This window comes from Tyto alba, unplaced genomic scaffold (genome assembly GCF_018691265.1).
Source record: "Tyto alba isolate M040663 unplaced genomic scaffold, T.alba_DEE_v4.0 Super-Scaffold_13, whole genome shotgun sequence".
NCBI lineage: Eukaryota > Metazoa > Chordata > Aves > Strigiformes > Tytonidae > Tyto > Tyto alba.
Genome location: NW_024881275.1, coordinates 47,943,552 through 47,964,272, shown reverse-complemented (window position 1 = coordinate 47,964,272; position 20,721 = coordinate 47,943,552). Strand labels below are relative to the sequence as shown.

At 42.4% G+C, this 20,721-nt stretch overlaps 1 protein-coding gene across 6 annotated transcripts; it reads left to right on the top strand.

Annotated features, from left to right (window-relative positions):
- Positions 1 to 8,178: 8,178 nt before the first annotated feature.
- Positions 8,179 to 20,430, top strand: LOC116960606 (protein NYNRIN-like). Of its 6 annotated transcripts, none has more exons than XM_042788142.1 (3): positions 8,179 to 8,253; positions 15,468 to 15,609; positions 17,033 to 20,430. In XM_042788142.1, the coding sequence occupies exon 3, from the start codon at positions 19,138 to 19,140 to the stop codon at positions 20,164 to 20,166; it is 1,029 nt and encodes a 342-aa protein (XP_042644076.1). In that variant the 5' UTR covers positions 8,179 to 8,253; positions 15,468 to 15,609; positions 17,033 to 19,137; the 3' UTR covers positions 20,167 to 20,430. The 6 variants fall into 6 exon arrangements, with proteins under 6 accessions (XP_042644076.1, XP_042644078.1, XP_042644077.1 ...); XM_042788144.1 differs by lacking the exon at positions 8,179 to 8,253 and having other exon boundaries at positions 15,367 to 15,609; positions 17,033 to 17,076; positions 17,438 to 20,430; XM_042788143.1 differs by lacking the exon at positions 8,179 to 8,253 and having other exon boundaries at positions 15,367 to 15,609; positions 17,033 to 17,166; positions 17,438 to 20,430.
- The last annotated feature ends 291 nt before the right edge of the window (positions 20,431 to 20,721 follow it).

The following is a 20,721-nucleotide window of genomic DNA, read 5'->3' as shown; positions in this document are numbered from 1 at the left end:
GGGGTTAAATGATGATAATGGTTTTTGGTGCCCAATGTGGAGCACAAAGATTTCAAGGTAACAACACATCTGATTGGAATGTGCTAGATTGAATTTATAACTGTTATTGCTGTTTGGCTATTAATTGGGGAGCTCCTGTGCTTGCCATGGGGCATGCTTGCCTTACTGTGTATTAGAGTCTAGTGTTCATTAGTGGCTGCTTTTTGCTTTCGCTGCTTGCTATACTGCTGTACTGCTTATCATCTTCATTTACTGTACCTGGGAACATTTTGACAACAGCAATGGTGATGCACCTGGCCTGGCAGATCATAACATCATAGAATCATAGAATAGTTTGGGTTGGAAGGAACCTTAAAGATCATCTAATTCCAACTCCTCTGCATAGGCAGGGACACCTTTCACTAGATCAGGTTGATCAAAGCCCCATCCAACCTGGCCTTGAACACTTCCAGGGAGGCGGTAGCCACAGCTTCTCTGGGCAACTTGTTCCAGTGTCTCACCACCCTCACATGAAAGAATTTCTTCCGTACATCTAATCTAAGTCTATCCTCTTTCAGTTTAAAACCATTATCCCTTATCCTATCACTACACTTCCTGATAAAGAGTCCTCCCCATCTTTCCTGTAGGTTCCCTTCAAGTACCAGAAGGCCGCTATAAGGTCTTTCCAGAGTCTTCTCCAGGCTCAACAACCCCAACTCCCTCAGCTTGTCCCCATAAGGAAGGTGCTCCAGCCCCCTGAACATCTCTGTGGCCCTTCTATGGACCGACTCCAATGGGTGCATCTAATGGGATGGCCAGGGCATCGTTGTTGTTATTGTGGTGCTGTACTGGACTATCTGGAACTCCATTGTGAACTCAAGTCAAAGGGACTGTGACCTGGAGATGAGTCTACAAAGGAGCAGAATACCCTGAATGTGGCCATGGATAAGTCCACACCAGAACAGGTACATTTTGAAGTGTCTGTGGCCATGGTTATATCTGTGCCATGGTGGGTATAGATCTGACATGATTGTGGTCCAAGGATACACACTGGAGAAGTTACACCTTGAAGCACCTATGCTGTGGATAAGTCCATGCTGCAGCAGGTACACCTTGAAGCATAAGTGACTGTGCATGAGATCATACCAGAGCAACTCAAAGTGTGTGGCCATGGATAAGCCCACAACAGAGCAGGCATACCATTGAAGGGACTGCAGCCATGAATAAGGTCATGCTGGATCAGGTTTACTTCTGAAGAGACTGTGGCTGTGGGTAAGGCCATGCTGGAGCAGGTGTATCTCTGAAAGCATTATGGCCCATGGATCAGGCTGGAAGAGATGCATCTCAGAGCAACGACAGATATACCCCTGAAAAGACTGTGGCTCATAGATAAGGATTCACTTGGAACAGCTTCACCACTTCAAGAAGTGTCACAAGAAGAAAGTAACAGCTGCATTTTCACAGAGCCCAAATCTGAAGGAAAACTACTGCATAAGAAGCCCATATGTGCATCCTGAGTGGGCAACCATTGCTGGGGAGAAGGATGACCCATTCACAGCAGCTTCACAGGAGGACATGCAGACAGCTGCACCCAGCAAGTTGACACCTAACAAGCAAAGTGCCCAAGCAACTCCCTGCATCACCACTGCCTGTCCATTTCTATAGGCAGGTACTCTAATGCTTTCAGACCCTGCTGTAGCAGCAGGCAGGAAGAAGGTCAATCCTTAGGTCCCCTCCCTTTTACTATCACACTGCAGCCAGGCCCCAGCCAGCCTCCAGGAAGCTGCTTCTGTTGCAGTTGCTCCTTCATCAAGCCATGGTATACCTCCATACCAAATTTTACATTGCATACCAGGGCTAAGGCTTCCCAGCTTTCCACCTCTTCAGCCAGGTGCAGCAGCTCTGCAGGCCTTCTTGGTTGCCCTGCCTTCTTTCTGGCACCCATGGTTTCTAATGGTCATGCTGTCAGCAGCCTCTGTTCTAGCCATGCCAAGGACACTGAATGGCCAATTCCAGCAGCCCCTCATTACCTGACTTGCACTGCTGCAGGTGATGTGCTGGGACCCCACCATGGGATAGACTAGATAAAGTAGACACACTAGGTACACAGAAAGTAGAGTATCAGTGTTCTGGGTTGAGTGAGTGGTGGAGTTTTTTCGTGGCAGGGGAGGGGGCTATCGGGGTGGCCCCCTGTGAGAAGCTTCTCAAAGCTCCCCCAGCTCCAAGCCAGCTCCACTTCTGTTTGGGAAATTGAGCCAATCAGCTGCGCTTCTGCGATAACATATTTAAGAAGGGACGTGGTGACGGGCAGTGGGACTTGTGAGAAGGAGTTGCTGCAGCTGCATGAACACCAAGGTCAGTGGAGGAATGGAGGAAGAAAGGAGGGGAGAGGTGTGCCGGAGCAGAGACCCCCCCCCCTGTATCCTGTGGTGAGACGGCAGGGTGGCCCCCCCCTGCCACCCATGAAGATCTACAGTGGAGCAGTCATTGATTTATGGCCTGTTGTGCCTGCTCGGAATAATCAAGGTTCTGTGCCCGAAGAAGGCCGGGGTCTCATGGGAAAAGGTAGCCCCGCTGCTGTAATTCAGTGCTGGGAGGATTGCAGCATGCGGGGGAGTCCCATGCCAGAGCAGCCCGGGAAGGGCTGCAGCCGTGGGAGGGAATCCAGTCGGAGGAAGTTAGTGACCCATGACGGAGCAGTGTGGGAAACGCTGAGGCCCATGGGAGGAATTCATGTCAGAGAAAGTTTGTGGAGGACTGTCTCCTGTGAGAGGGGGACCATGATGGAGCAGGAGGAACAAGTTCCAGACAATCCCCTCACCAAAGATAAGGGAAGTGGCAGCGCTGACTGCACCCCCCCATTCCCTGCCCCTGCGCCACTGGGGGAGGAGGTAGAGATATCGGGAGCAGAGCTGAGCCCGGGAAGAAGGGAGGGGTGGGGGGAAGGTGTTCTCAAGATGTGGCAATGCTTCTCACTGTCCTACTCTGTTATGTGTTGTTAGTGTCCGTAATAAATGTATGTCTTTTTTTCTTCCCCTAACGAGTCTGCCTTTTGCTTGTGATCATAAAGGGGAATTTTTCCCCATCCCAGTCCTATCTCAAACCCCAAGCCTGGCTCTCTGTCCCTTCTCATTGCCGGAGGGGAAGGGAGGGAGAGCTGCTGCATTGTGGTTGGCTGCCAACCAGGCCCAAACCACAACAATCAGACAGCTGGAAATAAACTGTCTCAGTAAGAAACCTTTTCTAGTTGTCCTGTCCTGTTTTTACAACTGAGTTTTATTGCACCAGTGAAAGTAGAACAAATTGATCCACAAGCAATTGCATGATTTCTCATAACAAACAAGCTCAGATTCTGAGAAATCCATGGTAGTTCATCTAATTTGAGAGCTTTCCAAGTTTGCATAAAGTCATATAGAAGAAAAGCAAGGGGGGAACACTAGTTCTAGTAAGGTTCACCAATGGAAACACATTTCACACCAAAATGAACCCCAGAGATATGCAAGAATATCCTTTGTGATGTGGGAAGGAAGAATTTTTATTTATATTTAGTTTATATTGAGACATAAAGCAATAAATTAAGCTTTAGTGACATTTAGCATACAAATTGAAGAAGGTTTCCCCATTTGCTCCATACAGCAAAGCATGCTGTGTGTCACATATGGTATGAAGGGCTCCTGGCTGAAGAAAGAGTGTCCAGAGCACAGAGATTCACAGGGATGCTCTCCCTCACCTGCACTTTCAGTGTATTTCCACCATAACTGACCATCAAACCCCTACCAAGGAAGAAGTCTCAAGAGATGGGCCAAGGCAATGTGCCTGTAAAGCTTGGGGAACATGTCTAGTAAACTAGTCAGAGAGTACTGGATTCTTGCAGTAATTGGTCTCATGGACAGGATATTCCTGAAGGTGAATGTTACCTATTGTATTGTTAACATTTTGGCAACGCTGGGCTTTCTGAGTTAATGTTCTAGTTGCAAAGCCAAGCCAAGTAGAGGCAACTTAAGATCTTTGGGAGAGGTGTGATAAGATCAGCTCCAGATGGCACCACTGCCATAGAGGGTATAAACCATTATGAATAGTAACAAATGCTGGAAAAATCTAGGTGATAAATTTTCTTGTGTAAAAAAACTTTGCACTGAGCCCACTGATATTTGAGATGAACTTGAAAAATTGGAAGGTTCTAAAAAGTTGAAGAAAGGAAAGGAAAAAACAGACTTGTGCTGGCTGTTAGGAAGTTGTTTGCTAGCAGTAGTGGAGAATGTAGGAGACATGTAAGAAGAAAGGCTCTAAGGTAAAAATTAGGATCATACAGTTAACCTAGCCACAATACCACTCACCCTTGGTTCCTATCAGGAAATAATAAGAGCAAAATTTCTACAGGCAGTGTGTCTGAGGAACATAGTTGTGTTTGGCAAAAAGGCTTAGATAAAGGGTTAAGGAGGCAGCACCTGCAAGGTTTTCCAGTGATAAACCAATTATCAGGAGAAACTCAGTAACAGCTAACAGGATCCACATCAGCTCCCCACATATATCCAAAGTTAGAGAATATCACTCAGCACTTTAGACAAAGCGATTGAAATCAAAAGGGAAGTTCTGCTGTGTGGGTTGTGTCCACTAAGGCAGAAACATGAAACCAGAGTCTGGAAATGTTGATGGCTGTAAATGATAAATAAACTACAGTGGTTTTGACTGATACAGAAAAGCAATGACTGACGCAGACAGATCAATGTACCTGTTAAGGTAGAGCTCTTTTAAAGAAAAAAGCAGTTTCTGTAGTAGATGTTAATATTTGCTACGGTATCATAGGAGATTCCAAGTTCTGAACCTTCATTAAACTGAAAAGACATAGTTTTGTGAAACTTTAGTTGAAACAAGCCCCAGATTACCTCTTCAAGGGTTAAGATTTTGATTCATCTGGTACATATATTGTGTAATTCAATTACAGACATCTTTTTCTTTTCCCTTTGGGAAGTAACGATTTCCTTTTCCAAATAGTTTCTGTGACATGACTTACATAGAATTTACTAATTCATCAGGAATTACAGTATTACTATGAGAGGGTCTTTCTCATATTTAAATGGCCTGACTCAGAAAAATTTTTGTAAATTGAATTTCTCTGGTTAGAATTCAGATACTAGGATCAGTGACAAGCTCATAGGAAGGAAAATAATTTGTTTTTGTCACAATATTCACAGGAAGATAAATTTATATTTCAAATTGGAGGTGCATGTTAGCTGGATTCAAACACATCCTTTTTCAAGTTCATAGTCTGCAACTGGATTGGCTCTTTTAAAATAAAATTCCATGGATAAATGGATCTTCTAGATCTGTTTTCTGTTCCTTGAACATGTAATAAAGTTCAGTCAGAAGCATAAAAACAATATCAGTCTCTTCCATCCCAAACATTCTGGTGTTTTTTAAGAATCATGCTAATTTTAGAAAAGAAGGTGTCTTCAACAACATCTTGTCTATCTTCATAGTGGTCACATGTAGATGTGGATCAGGCCAACAGGAATGAGGATGCTGAAAGCAAAAATAACAGATGTGTCAGTGAGCAGAATGTGCTATTGCTGAGACTGTGGAAAATTGCTGGGGGAAGCACCAAAAATGTGTAGTTAAGGAATTTGAGAGAACGAGTAGTACAGGAATTGCATCTGCAGAGTATAAAAACAGCTGGTTTAGGTTTAATAAATGTCTTCAGTTGTACCTCACTCTACAGGGGAAAAAATCAATTGTTAAAAATGTAGATTCATCTTTAGCAACATATAGGAATAATAGTTTGTGGTGTAATTATACGTCGAGCAATGTTTCACACTCCACCAAAACACCGTTAACCTTACCTGAGGGGGTGTTTCTTATTTATGGGGATAGAGATTGGCCTGGGATTCCATCTCATTTAAGGGGAGGACCTTGTAGCTTAGGAAAATTTCAATGATCTGTGCTGTGTGAATTTATCGGACCACTCTTATTTGAAGAACTACAGAAGGTAGTGGGAGAGCTACAAGAACATAATGAATGGAACATTCAGGAGACTGGTTTAATGGCTTAGGGATATGGGATTGTTTTATGTTAGGCGTATTTTGATTACTAATCTTTATATGCATATTATTAGTGTGTGTGCCATGTGTAATACAATATATACAGTGCATGATTGACAAAGCTATAGGCAATGTAAAGTTAAGTGCTTTAGAAAACAAAAAAGGGGGAGATGTTGGGGGAGACAAAATGGAAATGCATGCTAGACCTTGGGGCAGGCCTCTCAGCCTGAACACAAGTACTGAGAGTCTCCTGCTAAGTCGACCCTGGGAAAAGTAGAGTTAATGTTTCTCTTTGGTAGTTAGAAGAGTGCTTTGTTATGAGAAAAATGCTGATAAGCACAATGATGTTTTTGGCTGTTGCTGAGAAAGAAGAAAGCAAGAAGACTGCCAGGACTTCATAATTAGTGCATAACACCTGGTGTTGTTAAGCTGGTAGGAAAATACTGTAACTAGATGGAAAAGTACTGTAGCTTACAAAAGGTATATAAGCAGCCTGCATGCTGAAATAAAGTGTCTCAGCATCACCTATGACCTGAGTCCATGCCTCAATACGCCACAGTCACATATTTAAACTTTCTCCTTTTTTCAGTGAAGAAAACCTGAAAGTTACTCTTAAATAACTTGAAGTCACATGATTTCAGGGGTCAGAGAGTTAATGATACCATCATAAAATTGTAGCAACTGGTAATAAGAAAACTATTCCAGTTTTGATATTTTCCATAAAATCATCCAGCTACTTTTGAATTATAGAAGTTCAGTAATGTGATACACAGCCTCTACCCTGGGTTTGTGCTCCCAATTTCTGGCTAAAACTAAAGGGATTTTTCAAAACATTTTTGTGTAAGCTGTCCAAGTCTTATTTCCAAGGATTGCAGTGGAAGACGGAGAAGAGAGGAGCATCTTTATACAATATAATCATCCCTGAGCAAAATCACCTGTTTCCTTGCTACCTCTTATTATTAGCAATATCAGTCTATTTCTGCAAGTTCCTTTTTGGTATTTTTAAAGGGTCAAATTAAATCTAAATGGTCTTTTTGCTTTGGAATAATGTTGACACAGAAAGTGACACTATTATAAGTATGTTAGTGTAACTGTTAAAACTCCCTGCAAGGATTGATTATTTCCATGAAAGACATTAACAGACCCCAGGACTAGTTTTGGAATATGCATCTTTTGTTTCTGCCTTATTATGATTGATAGCTTTCTGATCTGTAGGTCTCACAGTTTACTAATGGGGAAATTTGATTTTTCAACAGCATCTATTCCAGCCTGTCCAAAGTTCAGTCATTTTCACATCTCAGTTCTCAAATCATCATTTTTTGCAATAGAAGTCAGAATAAATTTTCAATATATGGGTATTGTATGAAGTCCAGCAGGACTGATACAAAAGACAGCTCCAGCTACCTCATTCCCCAAGCACTCTAGTTCATAATGAAACTTATTAATGGGAATTGCTCTGCTATCAACTCCATTGATTTCTCTGCCTTCAGAATTACTTAGAATCATGTCTCAGTGTAGGAGGATATATCACAAGACACGACTAGTTAGGAGAAACAGAATCTTTTTGGTTCTGGTTAAAGGACCTGTAGCCTGCTGATTTCTCACTTCAAGGAAAACAATGTAATAATAGAAGCAACTTGAACATATAGTAGAGGTGTTAGCACACAAGAGAAAATACTAATGTTGCAAATACCTTAATAATATAGTTTGAATCCTAGAATATTATTTTGATTTTAGTTTAAAAAATGACCTTGATTTAAAATGGAGTTATAGCAGCTATGACAATGTGAGGTATGTTGAGGCCCTTAGGAACATATAACTAGTATGGTGTTTGCCTTAATCACTATAGCAATCATTATGGACTCTGAATCAAAACAATGGGTACTGGTTATGGATCTTGAGCTAAAATGACTATGTAACCATGACTGTGTAACCATGACTCTGCTGAAAAAGTGTATAAATATGCTGTGCTTTGTACCTGTCGGCAAACATGTCTTTGGCGGAGTTATCCCACGTGTTCCCCAGTGCTGGAATAAAGAAGTGCCTGCTTATCTGCTGTGTGTAGATAAGTTTTTTCACAATTGCAACCGCTAACAGTTTTGGCAACCCAGATGGGACCTTGCGAGTGAGACTGGACGGGATCGAGCTCTGATCGAACTCCAGCCAGCACCAAGGAATTATCAGGGAGAGCCATCGTTCTCGACCCATAAAGCTCCTCGCAACATTCCCTGGAAAGGTAAGGAACTTCTTTCTGAATCAGTGGAAAGCCTGCCTGTCAGACGGAGCGAAAGTTCTGCATGGTTGGGGCTAGGGAATTCCCGAGCAGTGGAAGCCTAGGCGCCGCCCATAAGGCGAATACAAAAGTTTCACGGGGTTGGCATCAGTGTCAGAGGTGGAAGGGAATTAAAGGAGCGGGGCCTGTGGGACTCCTTGAGAATAGGACTCTCTTGGGCACTCCCGGGGATTTTCCCAGAGGGACTCCTTATCTCAATTGAGTCACTGCGAGGAATAAGGCAAGGATTATTAGAAGAGGGTCTGGGCTGTTCATAAATCGTGAGATGTGGGATCTTGCGTGGAACAACGTATACCGGGGTTGCTAGCACCTCACTGGTATACCTCTGGTCAGGAACACTGCGGTGTACATATAGGTACTCTCTGGTCTTGACACGGGAAATTGTATTTTTTGTATTCTGTAATTTGTCTCTGTGCTTCTGAATCTTGTAACTTTGTAACTTTGGTAATACAGGAAACAATGAAACACTGTTGAAATACTGTTGAGGTTTTCTGTGTGAATGAGTGAATGAGACTTGTAATTACGCACGAAGCCAGTGTGGAGCTTTGATCCGTGGCTCTGTTATCCCGCGAGGGGTGGAGATGGAGATAAGTGAAGCCAAAGGACAGAACAAAAGCTGCTAAAAAAAAAAAAAAAAAATATATATATATATATATATATATATATATACTGTCAGTTTGCTATGGCATTTAAATTTTCAAACCTGTTTAAAGAAAGGAGAGGGAGTAAGAGTTCTATACCAAGAAACACTCCCTTAGGTTGCCTTTTAGCTCACTGGAAAGAGATGCATGAAGAATTAAGCAAAAGTCAACTTACTGAATTTTGTAATCATGAATGGCCATTGTATAAATCAGAAGATGGAGACATGTGGCCCCTGAATAGGACCTTAAGTTATAATACTATTTTGCAATTAATGTTATTTTGTAAAACGGTAAATATAGTGGGAGCCACAGGGAAGGAGGAAAACCAGCCATTCTTACAACTGTTGAATTTACAGTTTGGAAATAAAATCATAACGCATTAATTTCTGTACGTTCCAGAATGTCCAGTACCCTTAATGGGAAGAGATTTGGTATCCAAATTAAATGCCCAGATATTTTTTGAAAATGGAGAATTGTTGTTAAGAATACCAGAATCAAAACCAGGGGAAATTCTGATGATACAGGAAAAACCAAAGATACAAGGAATCCCCCCAGAAGTGAGTTATGCAGTAGTTCCCATGGTATGGGAAACTGATGTCCCTGGAAAATCCAAATTAGCACAACCAGTGAAAATTGAATTAAAGGAAGGAGCGAAACCAGTTAGGATCAAACAATACCCAATTAAACCTGAGGCAAAACAGGGAGTTAAAAGGCTGATTGACAAATTCTTGAAATATAAGATTTTAGAAGAATGTGAGTCAGAATATAATACACCTATTTTACCAGTCCAAAAGCCCACAGGTGAGTATAGATTGCTACAGGACTTGAGAGCTATAAATCAAATTGTAAGACATTCACACAGTAGTGGCAAATCCATATACCTTATTGACAGCCCTTAAAGAAAAATATCAGTGGTTTAGAGTGCTTGATTTGAAAGATGCTTTCTTTTGCATACCCCTGGAACAGGAAAGTCGTAAGCTGTTTGCTTGTGAGTGGGAAAACCCACAAACAGGGTGTAAAGTACAGTTAACAGGGACACGACTACCCCAAGGATGTAAGAACAGCCCAACAATCTTCGGTAGCCAACTTGCCAAAGAACTAGAGATATGGACAAATGAAAAGACAGTGACTCCATGACCAGAACATCAACTTTTACAATACGTGGATGACTTCTTAATAGCTACAGAAGAAAAGACAGCCTGTATACAGGTAACCACTGAACTTTTAAATATTTTGGGACATAATGGGTATAAGGTGTCTAAGAAGAAAGCCCAAATAGCAAGCCAAACTGATATATTTGGACTTTGAGATTTCAAAGGGGCAAAGAAGATTGGGGACTGATCGAAAGGAAGCAACCTGTGCTATTCCGGAACCTCGGACTGTACATGAATTAAGAGCTTTCTTGGGAATGGCCGGGTGGTGTCATTTTTGGGTTATGGATAATGGTCTTTTGGCCAAGCCATTATATGAGGCCCAAAATTCCACCCCTTTCATGTGGGGTCAGCAACAACAGGAGGCCTTTCAAAAGCTTAAGCAAGCTTTAATGACAACGCCAGCTCTAGGATTACCTGATTTAACTAAAGATTTCCAGTTGTTTGTTCATGAAAGGCAGCACCTTGACTAGGAGTCCTAACCCAGAGGATGGGAAGTTGGAAGAGACCTGTGGGGTACTTTTCTAAACAACTTGACACGGTGAGCAAAGGATGGCCTTCCTGCTTATGGGCAGTACCGGCAACAGTAATATTGATACAAGAAGCCAGAAAGCTCACCTTGGGAAGAACCATCATGGTCTATGTTCTGCATATGGTTGCTACAGTGTTGGAACAAAAAGGGGGGTGTTGGCTGTCCCCTAGATGAATGATGAAATATCAGGCAATTCTTACAGAGCAAGATGACATGATTCTGAAAACAACTAATCTTGTAAATCCTGCAGTTTTTCTGAGTTCTTCAGAGGAGGAAGAACAACCTGAACATGATTATATAACAACTATTGAACATACATACTGTCGTTGAGAAGATTTGAAGGATGTCCCCCTCGAAGGTCCTGAATGGGAGCTGTTTACAGATGGCAGCAGCTTTGTACAGAATGGAACTCGCTACGCAGGATATGCGGTAACAACTGAAAGTACTGTAGCAGAGGCAAATGCACTGCCCAACACTGCATCAGCACAGAAAGCAGAATTAATTGCCTTAACACGAGCATTGTAACACGAGCATTGGAATTAAGTAAGGGAAAGACAGTGAACATCTGGTCAGATTCAAAATATGCTTTTGGAGTGGTTCATGTCCATGGAGCATTATGGAAAGAACGAGGACTATTGTCCTCCCAGGGGGCAAATATTAAGCATCAGAAGGAAATTTTACAGTTGTTTTTGGCGGTTCAAGAACCGGCCCAAATAGCAATCATGCACTGTAAAGCACATCAATCCGGAAATACAAAAATAGCAGGAGGGCATAGGTTAGCAGATCAAGCTGCCAAGGAAGCAGCTCAACAGCGAATGTTACAAATGGCAGTAATTCCTACTAGAACTGTAACTCTCCCAAAGGAACCACCAGAATACTCGAAGGAACATGAGAAATTAGCTCAATTTTTAAATGCAAAGAAAAATTTAGAAGGATGGTGGACAACTTCTGAAGGCCAGGTGGTTGTGCCCCCATTAATTATGAGGGAAATACTACAAGTAAACATCAGGAATGCCGTTTGGGTGTAGAGGCCCTGGTGACATTCCTGAAGAGGCACATAGTATCAGTAAGGATCTTAGAGATGGTTAAATCAGCTGCTGCAAAATACAATGTATGTTTAAAGAATAATCCACTGGTACAGAAGAGAGTTCAAATGGGCAATTTGAAAGCAGGACTAGAACCTGGTAACTATTGGCAAATTAATTTTACAGAATTACCCAAATGTAAAGCATATCGGTATGTTCTGGTTGGGGTTGATATCTTTTCTGGATGGCCAGAAGCCCTTTCATCTCGCACAAATCAAGCTAAAGAAACAGTTAAATGGCTTTCACAAGAGATAATTCCAAGATTTGGGGTGCCTATTGGAATATCATCAGATAGAGGTCCATATTTTGTAGCCACTGTGGTGCAGGACATAAGCAAAGCCCTAAGGATATCCTGGGAATTGTACGCTTCCTGGAGACCACAGTCCAGTGGAAAGGTAGAAAAGATGAATCAGACTTTAAAAAGACAAATTAGTAAAATATGTCAGGAGACTAAATTGAAGTGGCCTCAGGCACTCCCATTAGCATTGTTGCACATTAGGGTAAAGCCCCAAAGTGGGATGTTAGTCAGCCCCTACGAATTGATGTATGGAGAACCATATGAGACACCTGAACCTAATCCAAATATGCATGTAACAGGAAAACAAGATGTATATAATTATTTGCTTTCTCTTGGAAAAACTTTAGCTAAACTCCAAAGTGCAGTAGTGTGGAATCGACCCCTGACTCTGGAAAATCCAGTACACGACTTACAACCTGGAGACTATGTCTACATAAAGACCTGGACAACGGAACCCTTACAAGAGAAGTGGAAGGGACCCTACCGAGTTCTCGTAACCACATTCACCACAATTAAGGTTGCTGAATCAGATGTTTGTATCCATTACACCAGAGTGAAGAAAGCACCATCTACAAAGTGGAGAGTGATTGGAAATCCAGAGACTTTAAAATTGACTTTGAAGCATGAATAATTATCTGAACCTTGTCTTTCTGTTAGTCTTTCAGTCTGAGATGGTGGAAACGTGGACAAAGGAAAAATCGTTGTCAGGCCAAGCACATGTTACTAATGATACTCAGATTCAAATCAATAACGTGAATGACTGGTGGGTAGGAGTAGATGGACAAGTACAGGTAAAAGATAAAATTTTAATAAGAAAAGAACAGGATGCAGAAGAAGAAAGGGACACAGAACAAGTAATATCGGTACCAGGTAAAACTCAGGAAGAAAATTTCATGATAGGTTTGATTAAGGAATTTGCAAATTTACCAAATGTATCACAAATTACTGCCTGTCTACCAATACCACAAGCAGTTGGAGAATCTATCCCATAGGGCATTTTGACACTGAACATGACTACTGTAGAAAAGAGGAATGAAACTACCTATTGTAGGCAGAAGCCTGTAGTTGGATGGCAGGAGAAGGTAGAGACCATTAAGAAACAGTGGAAATCCCCAGGGAGCGAAGCAGATTGTGCAAAATTGTTGAATTATCAATATATGCCAACTTTGAGATTTAAAAATGTTGGGTGGTGCAGCTATGATGAGCCTGTAAAGCGGAATGTATCAACAATGACCATGAAATGGTAATGTGAACAGGCAAAACAACTATCAAAGAAAGGACAGGAATGGGATTCTATATGGCCTATGAGTATACTCCTACAGTTTCAATATATGGCAAGGGCCTCATGGTGTTTTGCATGGGAGGGATTAGAATTCACAGTAGATCCAACTGTAGTGGATAGAAGCACCACTACTAGAGAAAAAGAGGAAGTAGTCCCTTGGTGGCAGTGTGAACAGATATATAATTGCAGTACAGTAAACCAAGCGATCCAGTGTATACCTCCTTTGGCAGCAGCTTTAAAATTCGGTTGTTTATGTCGGGGATTAAAAAATACCTTAAATGTGACCAGACTTTGGAAAGTGAGCTGCCAAAGGTACATGATCCCAAATCCTCGGCATTTAGTCTGGGCAATGAGTGACGGTACCTGGGCATCTCATCTACCAATAGATGGAAAAGTTAAACAGATTACTTTAGGACTGCCTACATTATGCCCAATTTGGAAGAAATCTCCCTTTAGAGGAAGTCAGGATAATCTGCATTTGGCACGAGTGAAAAGATCGGAGCTGGATGATGATGAGGCTTAGAATGATCCAGGGATGGGAGTAAAAATTGGTTGGGTGCTGGAATCCCTCCTAAATCCCATAACATCCTATAGAAATAAAGCATGGCTGTACCGATTGACTGGACAGATTGAATGATTGGCAAATGTGACACGTAGAGGATTTAGACAAATGAATATACAGCTGCAGGCTACATCAAGGATGGCCATACAGAATAGAATGGCACTAGATAGGTTATTGTTAAAAGAGCATGTTGTATGTGGAGTTCTGGAAGGCAAAGTAGATCATTGCTGTGTACAAATTCCAAATGTCACTGAAGATGTGGAGCATGATTTGGATTTGTTGGGAAAGATAGAATAGGAAACATATAAAATCAGAGAAGATATGTCGGAAAATTTGATGGGTGAAATTATTAGTGGAATGGGATTGAATCTGAGTTCATGGATAAAGTCACTAATTGAAACTTTATTCATTTTGACATTGGTGTTCATAGTGCTCAGCTTAACTTATTGTTTGAGATGAGAACTGACCTGGAAAACAGAGTTTAATCGAATGATCATACAGGCAGAAGCAAGACAACGGGCCCCACCATCTTATGACAATTTGGCATTCAATGAGACTACAATTTGAATATGTGAAAGTATTGAGTATGATTATCAATACTTTCAAAGGGGGGAAATGTTGCAAATACCTTAATAATATAGTTTGAATCCTAGAATATTATTTTGATTTTAGTTTAAAAAATGACCTTGATTTAAAATGGAGTTAGAGCAGCTATGACAATATAAGGTATGTTGAGGCCCTTAGGAACAGGTAACTAGTATGGTGTTTGCCTTAATCACTATAGGAATCGTTATGGATTCTGAATCAAAATAATGGGTACTGATTATGGATCTTGAGTTAAAATGACTATGTAACCATGACTCTGTAACCATGACTCTGTAACCATGAGTCTGCTGAAAAAGTGTATAAATATGTGGTGTTTTGTACCTGTCGGCAAACATGTCTTTGGTAGAGTTATCCCCCGTGTTCCCCGGAACTGGAATAAAGAAGTGCCTGCTTATCTGCTTTGTGTAGATAAGTTCTTTCGCGATTGCAACTGCTAACACTAACAGGCCCTTTTACAGTTTAGTCTTGTGAAAGCACGAAAATGCAGGCAGGAATAAGATTTCAGAAACTTGGGTTAGGACCACCTATCCTAGAACCTAGCATCAAAAAATGCTGAGATTTCAGTGCCTACTGTGATCTAAGGAAACCAGATGGCCCCCCCACCCTCAGGAAACATTGCACCTGGGGGTTGAGTCATGCCCTTTGTCTGTTAAGATTGCTTGTTGGGACATGCCCTTTGTATATTGGGACATGCCTTGTGTTTTGTTAAGACGTGACATTTATCTGATAACATGGGAGTTGCTAGGGGAGGATTGGTGCCTGGGGCTTGGGGTGGGGATATTTTAAGGATTTCTCGGAACTAATTGTAATAATCCCCCCCTATTCCTAGAATTGTGATACATATGTAACATTCTACATAATAAAAAGGAGCCGCTTTTGGCTTCAAGCCACACATGCATTTGGAGGAAATGATTCCCCCATGCGCCCAGCGCTGAACAAACATACCGACTTTATAACCTTACTGGTTTTAAAGTCGTGATTCCATGCTTCATTTTGGCAGCCCAGATGGGACTCTCTCTGCTCGGCTGCTGGAACGACTGAGGAACAGACGTCCTAGCCATGGCCCAAGAATTCTCGGAGGAACTCCGCTCCCAGCTGTTCACTGCAGGAGCAGACAAGAGCCATCTAAACTGCGGACAAAGGTATGTTTACGGCATAATGGGCTGCTGGTAAGGCACGCAGAGACGTCTGGTGCACAGCATAGTCCCAAGGTGGGGTACCCAGTCTGGTTAAGGCACCCCGGGAAGGTCTCTGTCTAGAATGGTAACAGGAGTGAGGGGCAGACAGGCTTTGGGAGACTATCAATGATTGGTATATAAGAGATAGTTTGATGGGAGACTATCAATGATTCACATATAATAGATAGTTTGCCTTCTGTAATAAAGTCCTGCCAGAGCACTCCTACTCTGCCCTGACCCGGACTTGTGGGAATCTCTTATTAAGGGCATTACATAGGACTTGCAGAAATTTCTCCTTAGGGCAGGAGGGCAGTACGCAAGTGAAGTCCTGGCGCGGACCCCTTATTAAGGGCAATACACAAGTGGGATAGCTATCATTCATGTCATCTGTTGTAACCCGTGGGAACTAAAATAAGTTTTTGCATCCAGTACCGTGCAGTGAGTGCTGATTCGCATTAGTCGGTTTTGTACTTGTGGCAAATGGTTAATGGTTTATGATTTATGCTACACACGAGCTTGGATGTTGTTTTAAATTGATGCATTTTGTGCTGTGAGTGAAAAGCGTGGCAGGATCTTTGTGTGACTGAGTCCCTGCATGCCTGCAGTGTGTGAGTGGGACACAGCGCAGCTGCGAAGCGAGTGCGGAGTTCTTATTCGCTGTTCCATGTTCTCCGCGAGGAGAGTGGCCGGAGATGAACGAAGCAAATGAGACTGATATGCTGAGTTGGATATCCTTAGCTGCTGGTGGGGTGGTAGCTGGAATAATAATTGCCGTGGTCGTTTGTCGCTGTTTTTGTGGTAACATATCAATTTCATGTAAGATTAAAGCAGGAACAAAAATGGGAAATACCCAAGACAAAGAAATCCTAAAGAAAAGCCCTTTAGGATGTATATTAGCATGTCGTAAAGACATCACTGGGTCTAGGGGCACAGAAAGTAAAAAGACCCTTACTGAGCACTGCAATCATTGGTGGCCTTTTATAAACTGGAAAATGAAGCAAAATGGCCACTAAATGGGACCCTAGACTATAACACCCTTCTACAGTTAATGTTGTTCCTAGAAAGAACAAAGGGAAGTAGAATTTTTAGTGGATACAGGAGCAACCTATGTGGTCCTTAATCAGGCCTTGATGCCTCTAGGAGAAGAATATGTAATGGTAAAGAGAGCTACTGGCCAAACTGAGAGAGACTATTTTCGTAAACTGCTAAAGTATAAATTGGAAAAAGAAATGGGTGTTCACAAATTCTTATATTTGCCGGATTCACCCAAAGCCCTTTTGGGAAGAGACCTCCTAGAACAATTGCAGGCCACAATTAAGTTTAAGAATGGGGAAGTTACTCTGGAGGTAAATGATCAACAATATGTACATGTGTTTACTTTTAACAGATCTTCCAATAAAAGGAGAAATCAGCAAGGAAATTACTGACCAGGTATACCCAGGAGTATGGGCAATGGGCATACCAGGGTGAGCTTAAAATGCTATACCAGTTATCATGAAATTGAAAGAGGGACAAAAGCAGGTAAGGATAAAACAATATCCTCTAAAGTGGGAGGATTGGGAAGGTATTCAGCCCACTATTAAAAAATTTTTGGACCAGGGGTTGCTGAAGGAATGTGAATCTGCCTTTAATACCCCTATCCTTTCAATGAAGAAACCAGGTGGATCCCACCGGGTTGTACAGGACCTGAGGGCAATTAACAAAATAACCAAGGACCTATATCCTTTAGTGGCTAACCCCTATACCTTGCTTACTACGATGACCAATGAATTAACCTGGTTTACTGTTCTAGATTTAAAGGATGCCTTCTTTTGCCTCCCTCTCCACGAGCCTAGCCAGAAATTATTTGCCTTTGAATGGGAAAATCCCAAAAGCAGCCGTAAAACTCAATTAACCTGGACGGTGCTGCCTCAAGAATTCAAGAACAGTCCCAAAATATTTGGCAATCAACTAGACAAATATCTTGAAAACTGGGACCTGCCACCTGACAAAGGCAACATTCTTCAATCTGTAGTTGACCTGCTTGTTGTCACGGAGACCAGAGAAAGTTGTACAGCCTGGACGGTGAGTCTTTTAAACTATTTGGGCCTACAGGGGTACCAGGTCTCCCAGAAGAACGCACAGGTAGTACAACAGCAAGTTGTCATTTGGGCTACGAGATAAGTGTGGGTGTCCGTACCCTAGGACAAAGCTGAAAGGAAACAATTTGCCAGACACCACAGCCCAGGACTGTGAAAGAACTACACACCTTTTTGGGCATGACTAGGTGGTGTAGACTCTGGATTTACAACTATGGACTCCTTCTGAAACCTTTGTATGACCTTATCAAGGCATGGACATGTGAGAATAGACTGAGATGGACCCCAGAAGCGATCAGGGCCTACACAGACTGATGTCAACACCTGTGCTCAGTCTCCCGGACGTGAGTAAACATTTCCTTTTATTCTCGCATGAGAAGCAGGGAATTGCTTTGGGAATCCTAGCCCAGGACCCTGGGCCCTATTGAAGAGCTGTGGCCTATTTCTCCAAGCAAATGGACAAGGCAGCAAAAGGGTAGCCAGGGTGTCTCAGAGCAGTGGCAGCTACTATCTTGAATGTCCAGGAGGCTTGCAAGTTCACCTTGGGTCAGAAAATGACCGTGCTTGTCTCTCACACAGCGTAGGCAGTCTTGGAAGCTAAAGGTGGCCACTGGATGTCACCACAGAGGTTCCTGAAATACCAGGCTATCATGGTAGAACTAGACAACACAGAGATAGTGGTGACTAATATTGTCAACCCAGCTTCTTTCCTAGATGGCAACCAAGGGGAGCCTGTGGAACATGACTGCTCAGAGACTATTGAAGCAGTGTACTCCAGCTGTCCAGACCTGAAAGACACTCCATTGGAGGGAGCCCATGACTGGTTCACAGATGGAAGCAGTTCTATCGTAAGCGGCACCCAATACTCGGGATATGCTGTCACAACAACCAACAGAATTCTGGACTCTGGGCTGCTACCTGCTTCAACTTCGGCTCAGAAAGCAGAAATAATCGCCTTAACAAAAGCCCTGGAGAGAGCTAAGGGACTGAAGATCAACATATGGACTGACTCCAAATATGCATTCGGATTGGTACATGCTCACGGAGCTATTTGGAAGGAAATAGGACTCTTGAACTCTCAAGGGGAAACCATCAAGCATGACACAGTAATTTTGAAACTTCTGGAAGCTGTCCAATTACTGGAAAGTGTGGCTATCTTGCATGTAAAGGCACACCAGAAAATACGGTTGGCCATAGGAAGAGGCAAAGAGTTCGCAGACAGAGACACAAAACGAGTGACACGAGCAAAACAGGTAACCGAGGGAGCGCTAATCCCAGACGGTAAGGTCCTACTGGAGGGAAAACCTCACTATAATAAGAAAGACCTTAAACTTATAGGGGATTTAGATGGAGAATATAGCCAGGATGTATGGGCTGTTACTCCACATGAAAAAAAATCATAGTTCCCTCACACATGATATGGGCAGCAGTCCGAGAGGAACATAGAAAAGGTCATTCAGGAGCAGAAGCTCGGTATAAATATTTGATTGGGAAGATCATTGCAAGAAACCTGTATACAACAGTGCAACAGGTGACACAACGGTGTGATCTTTGCCTTCAGACTACCCCCAAAGGAGGTCCAAAATTAGAAATGAGCCAGATAGGCAGGGGTAACCTGCCTGGGCAACAATGGCAAATTGATTTCTCAGAAATCCCAAGAAACGGAGGGTACCAATATTTGTTGGTATTAACTGATACTTTTTCAGAATGGCCAGAAGCATTTCCTTGCAGGACGGCGAAAGCTTGGGAGGTCACCAAAGTCTTGCTACAAGAAATCATGCCAAGGTTTGGGGTACCATCACTATTGTCCTCAGATAGGGGACTACACTTTGTACCAAAAATAGTTCAACAAGTGAGCTTACAACTAGGGATTGATTGGCAATTACATACCCCCTATCAGCCTCAATTGAGTGGTCAGGTAGAGAAAATGAACCACTTGATCAAAGAACAGATTGTGAAATTGGGGAAAGGAGCAAACTTGGCTTGGCCACAGTCCTTGCCTCTGGCTTTTTTATGGAACAGAACGAGACCCGGGGCCAAGGAAGGGGTGAGCTCATTCGAAATTCTATATGGGAGGTCATATTCTGTAAATATGGGAACATCATCACATACAGGGGAAGAACAATTGAATGAGTGCCTCATGGAGTTGAGCAAACAACTCAGAAAGATTGAGAAACATGTATATAGTACAAGAGGCAGGGGACTTGATGGGCCAGTACATAAGGTATTGCCTGGCGACTTTGTATATATAAAGTCTCTTGCAGATAAGACCTTTGAACCACAGTGGGAAGGACCATTCCAAGTGCTGCTGACCTCCTTCACAGCTATCAAAATCAAGGAGCAGAATGCTTGTATCCATCACTCTCGAGTGAAGAAGGCTCCTAAGTCTCAATGGAGAATCGTACAAGTGCAACCAGGAAAATTATTTTTATCTCACTCATAATAGTAAAAGAATTTACTACAGGAAATGAAAAGGGGGGAATTGATGTAAGGAAACCAGATGCCCCCCCCACCTTCAGGAAACGTTGCATCTGGGGGTTGAGACATTCCCTTTGTCTGTTAAGATTGCTTGTTGGGACATGCCCTTTGTTTGTTCTGACATGCCTTTTGTTTGTTGGGATATGCCCTGTGCTTGTTGGTGTTGCAGTTACCTTAATAAAACGGTTTGAATCCTAGAATATTATTTTGATTTTAGTTTAAAAATATGATTTTGATTTAACATGAAGCTACAGTAGCTCTGAGAATATAAAGTACACTGAGGCCCTTAGGATTAAGCAACTAGCATGCTGTGTGCCTTGAACACTATAACAATTGTTATGGACTCTGAATTAACACAATAGGTACTGGTTATGGATCTTGACTTGAAGCAATAGGTACCAGAGGAAAACTGGTTTGGTTGGGAAGATTGGCCAAAGGAGGAATGAGCATTAGCCAACAATAAAATGAGCATGCGCAAGGATGGAGTTCAATCAGCCGACACAGTGATGAAGACTATCGA

What these genes read in the sequence shown, in the direction of transcription:
- LOC116960606 (XM_042788142.1), top strand. Translation starts at nt 19,138, where the DNA reads ATGATATGGGCAGCAGTCCGAGAGGAACATAGAAAAGGTCATTCAGGA.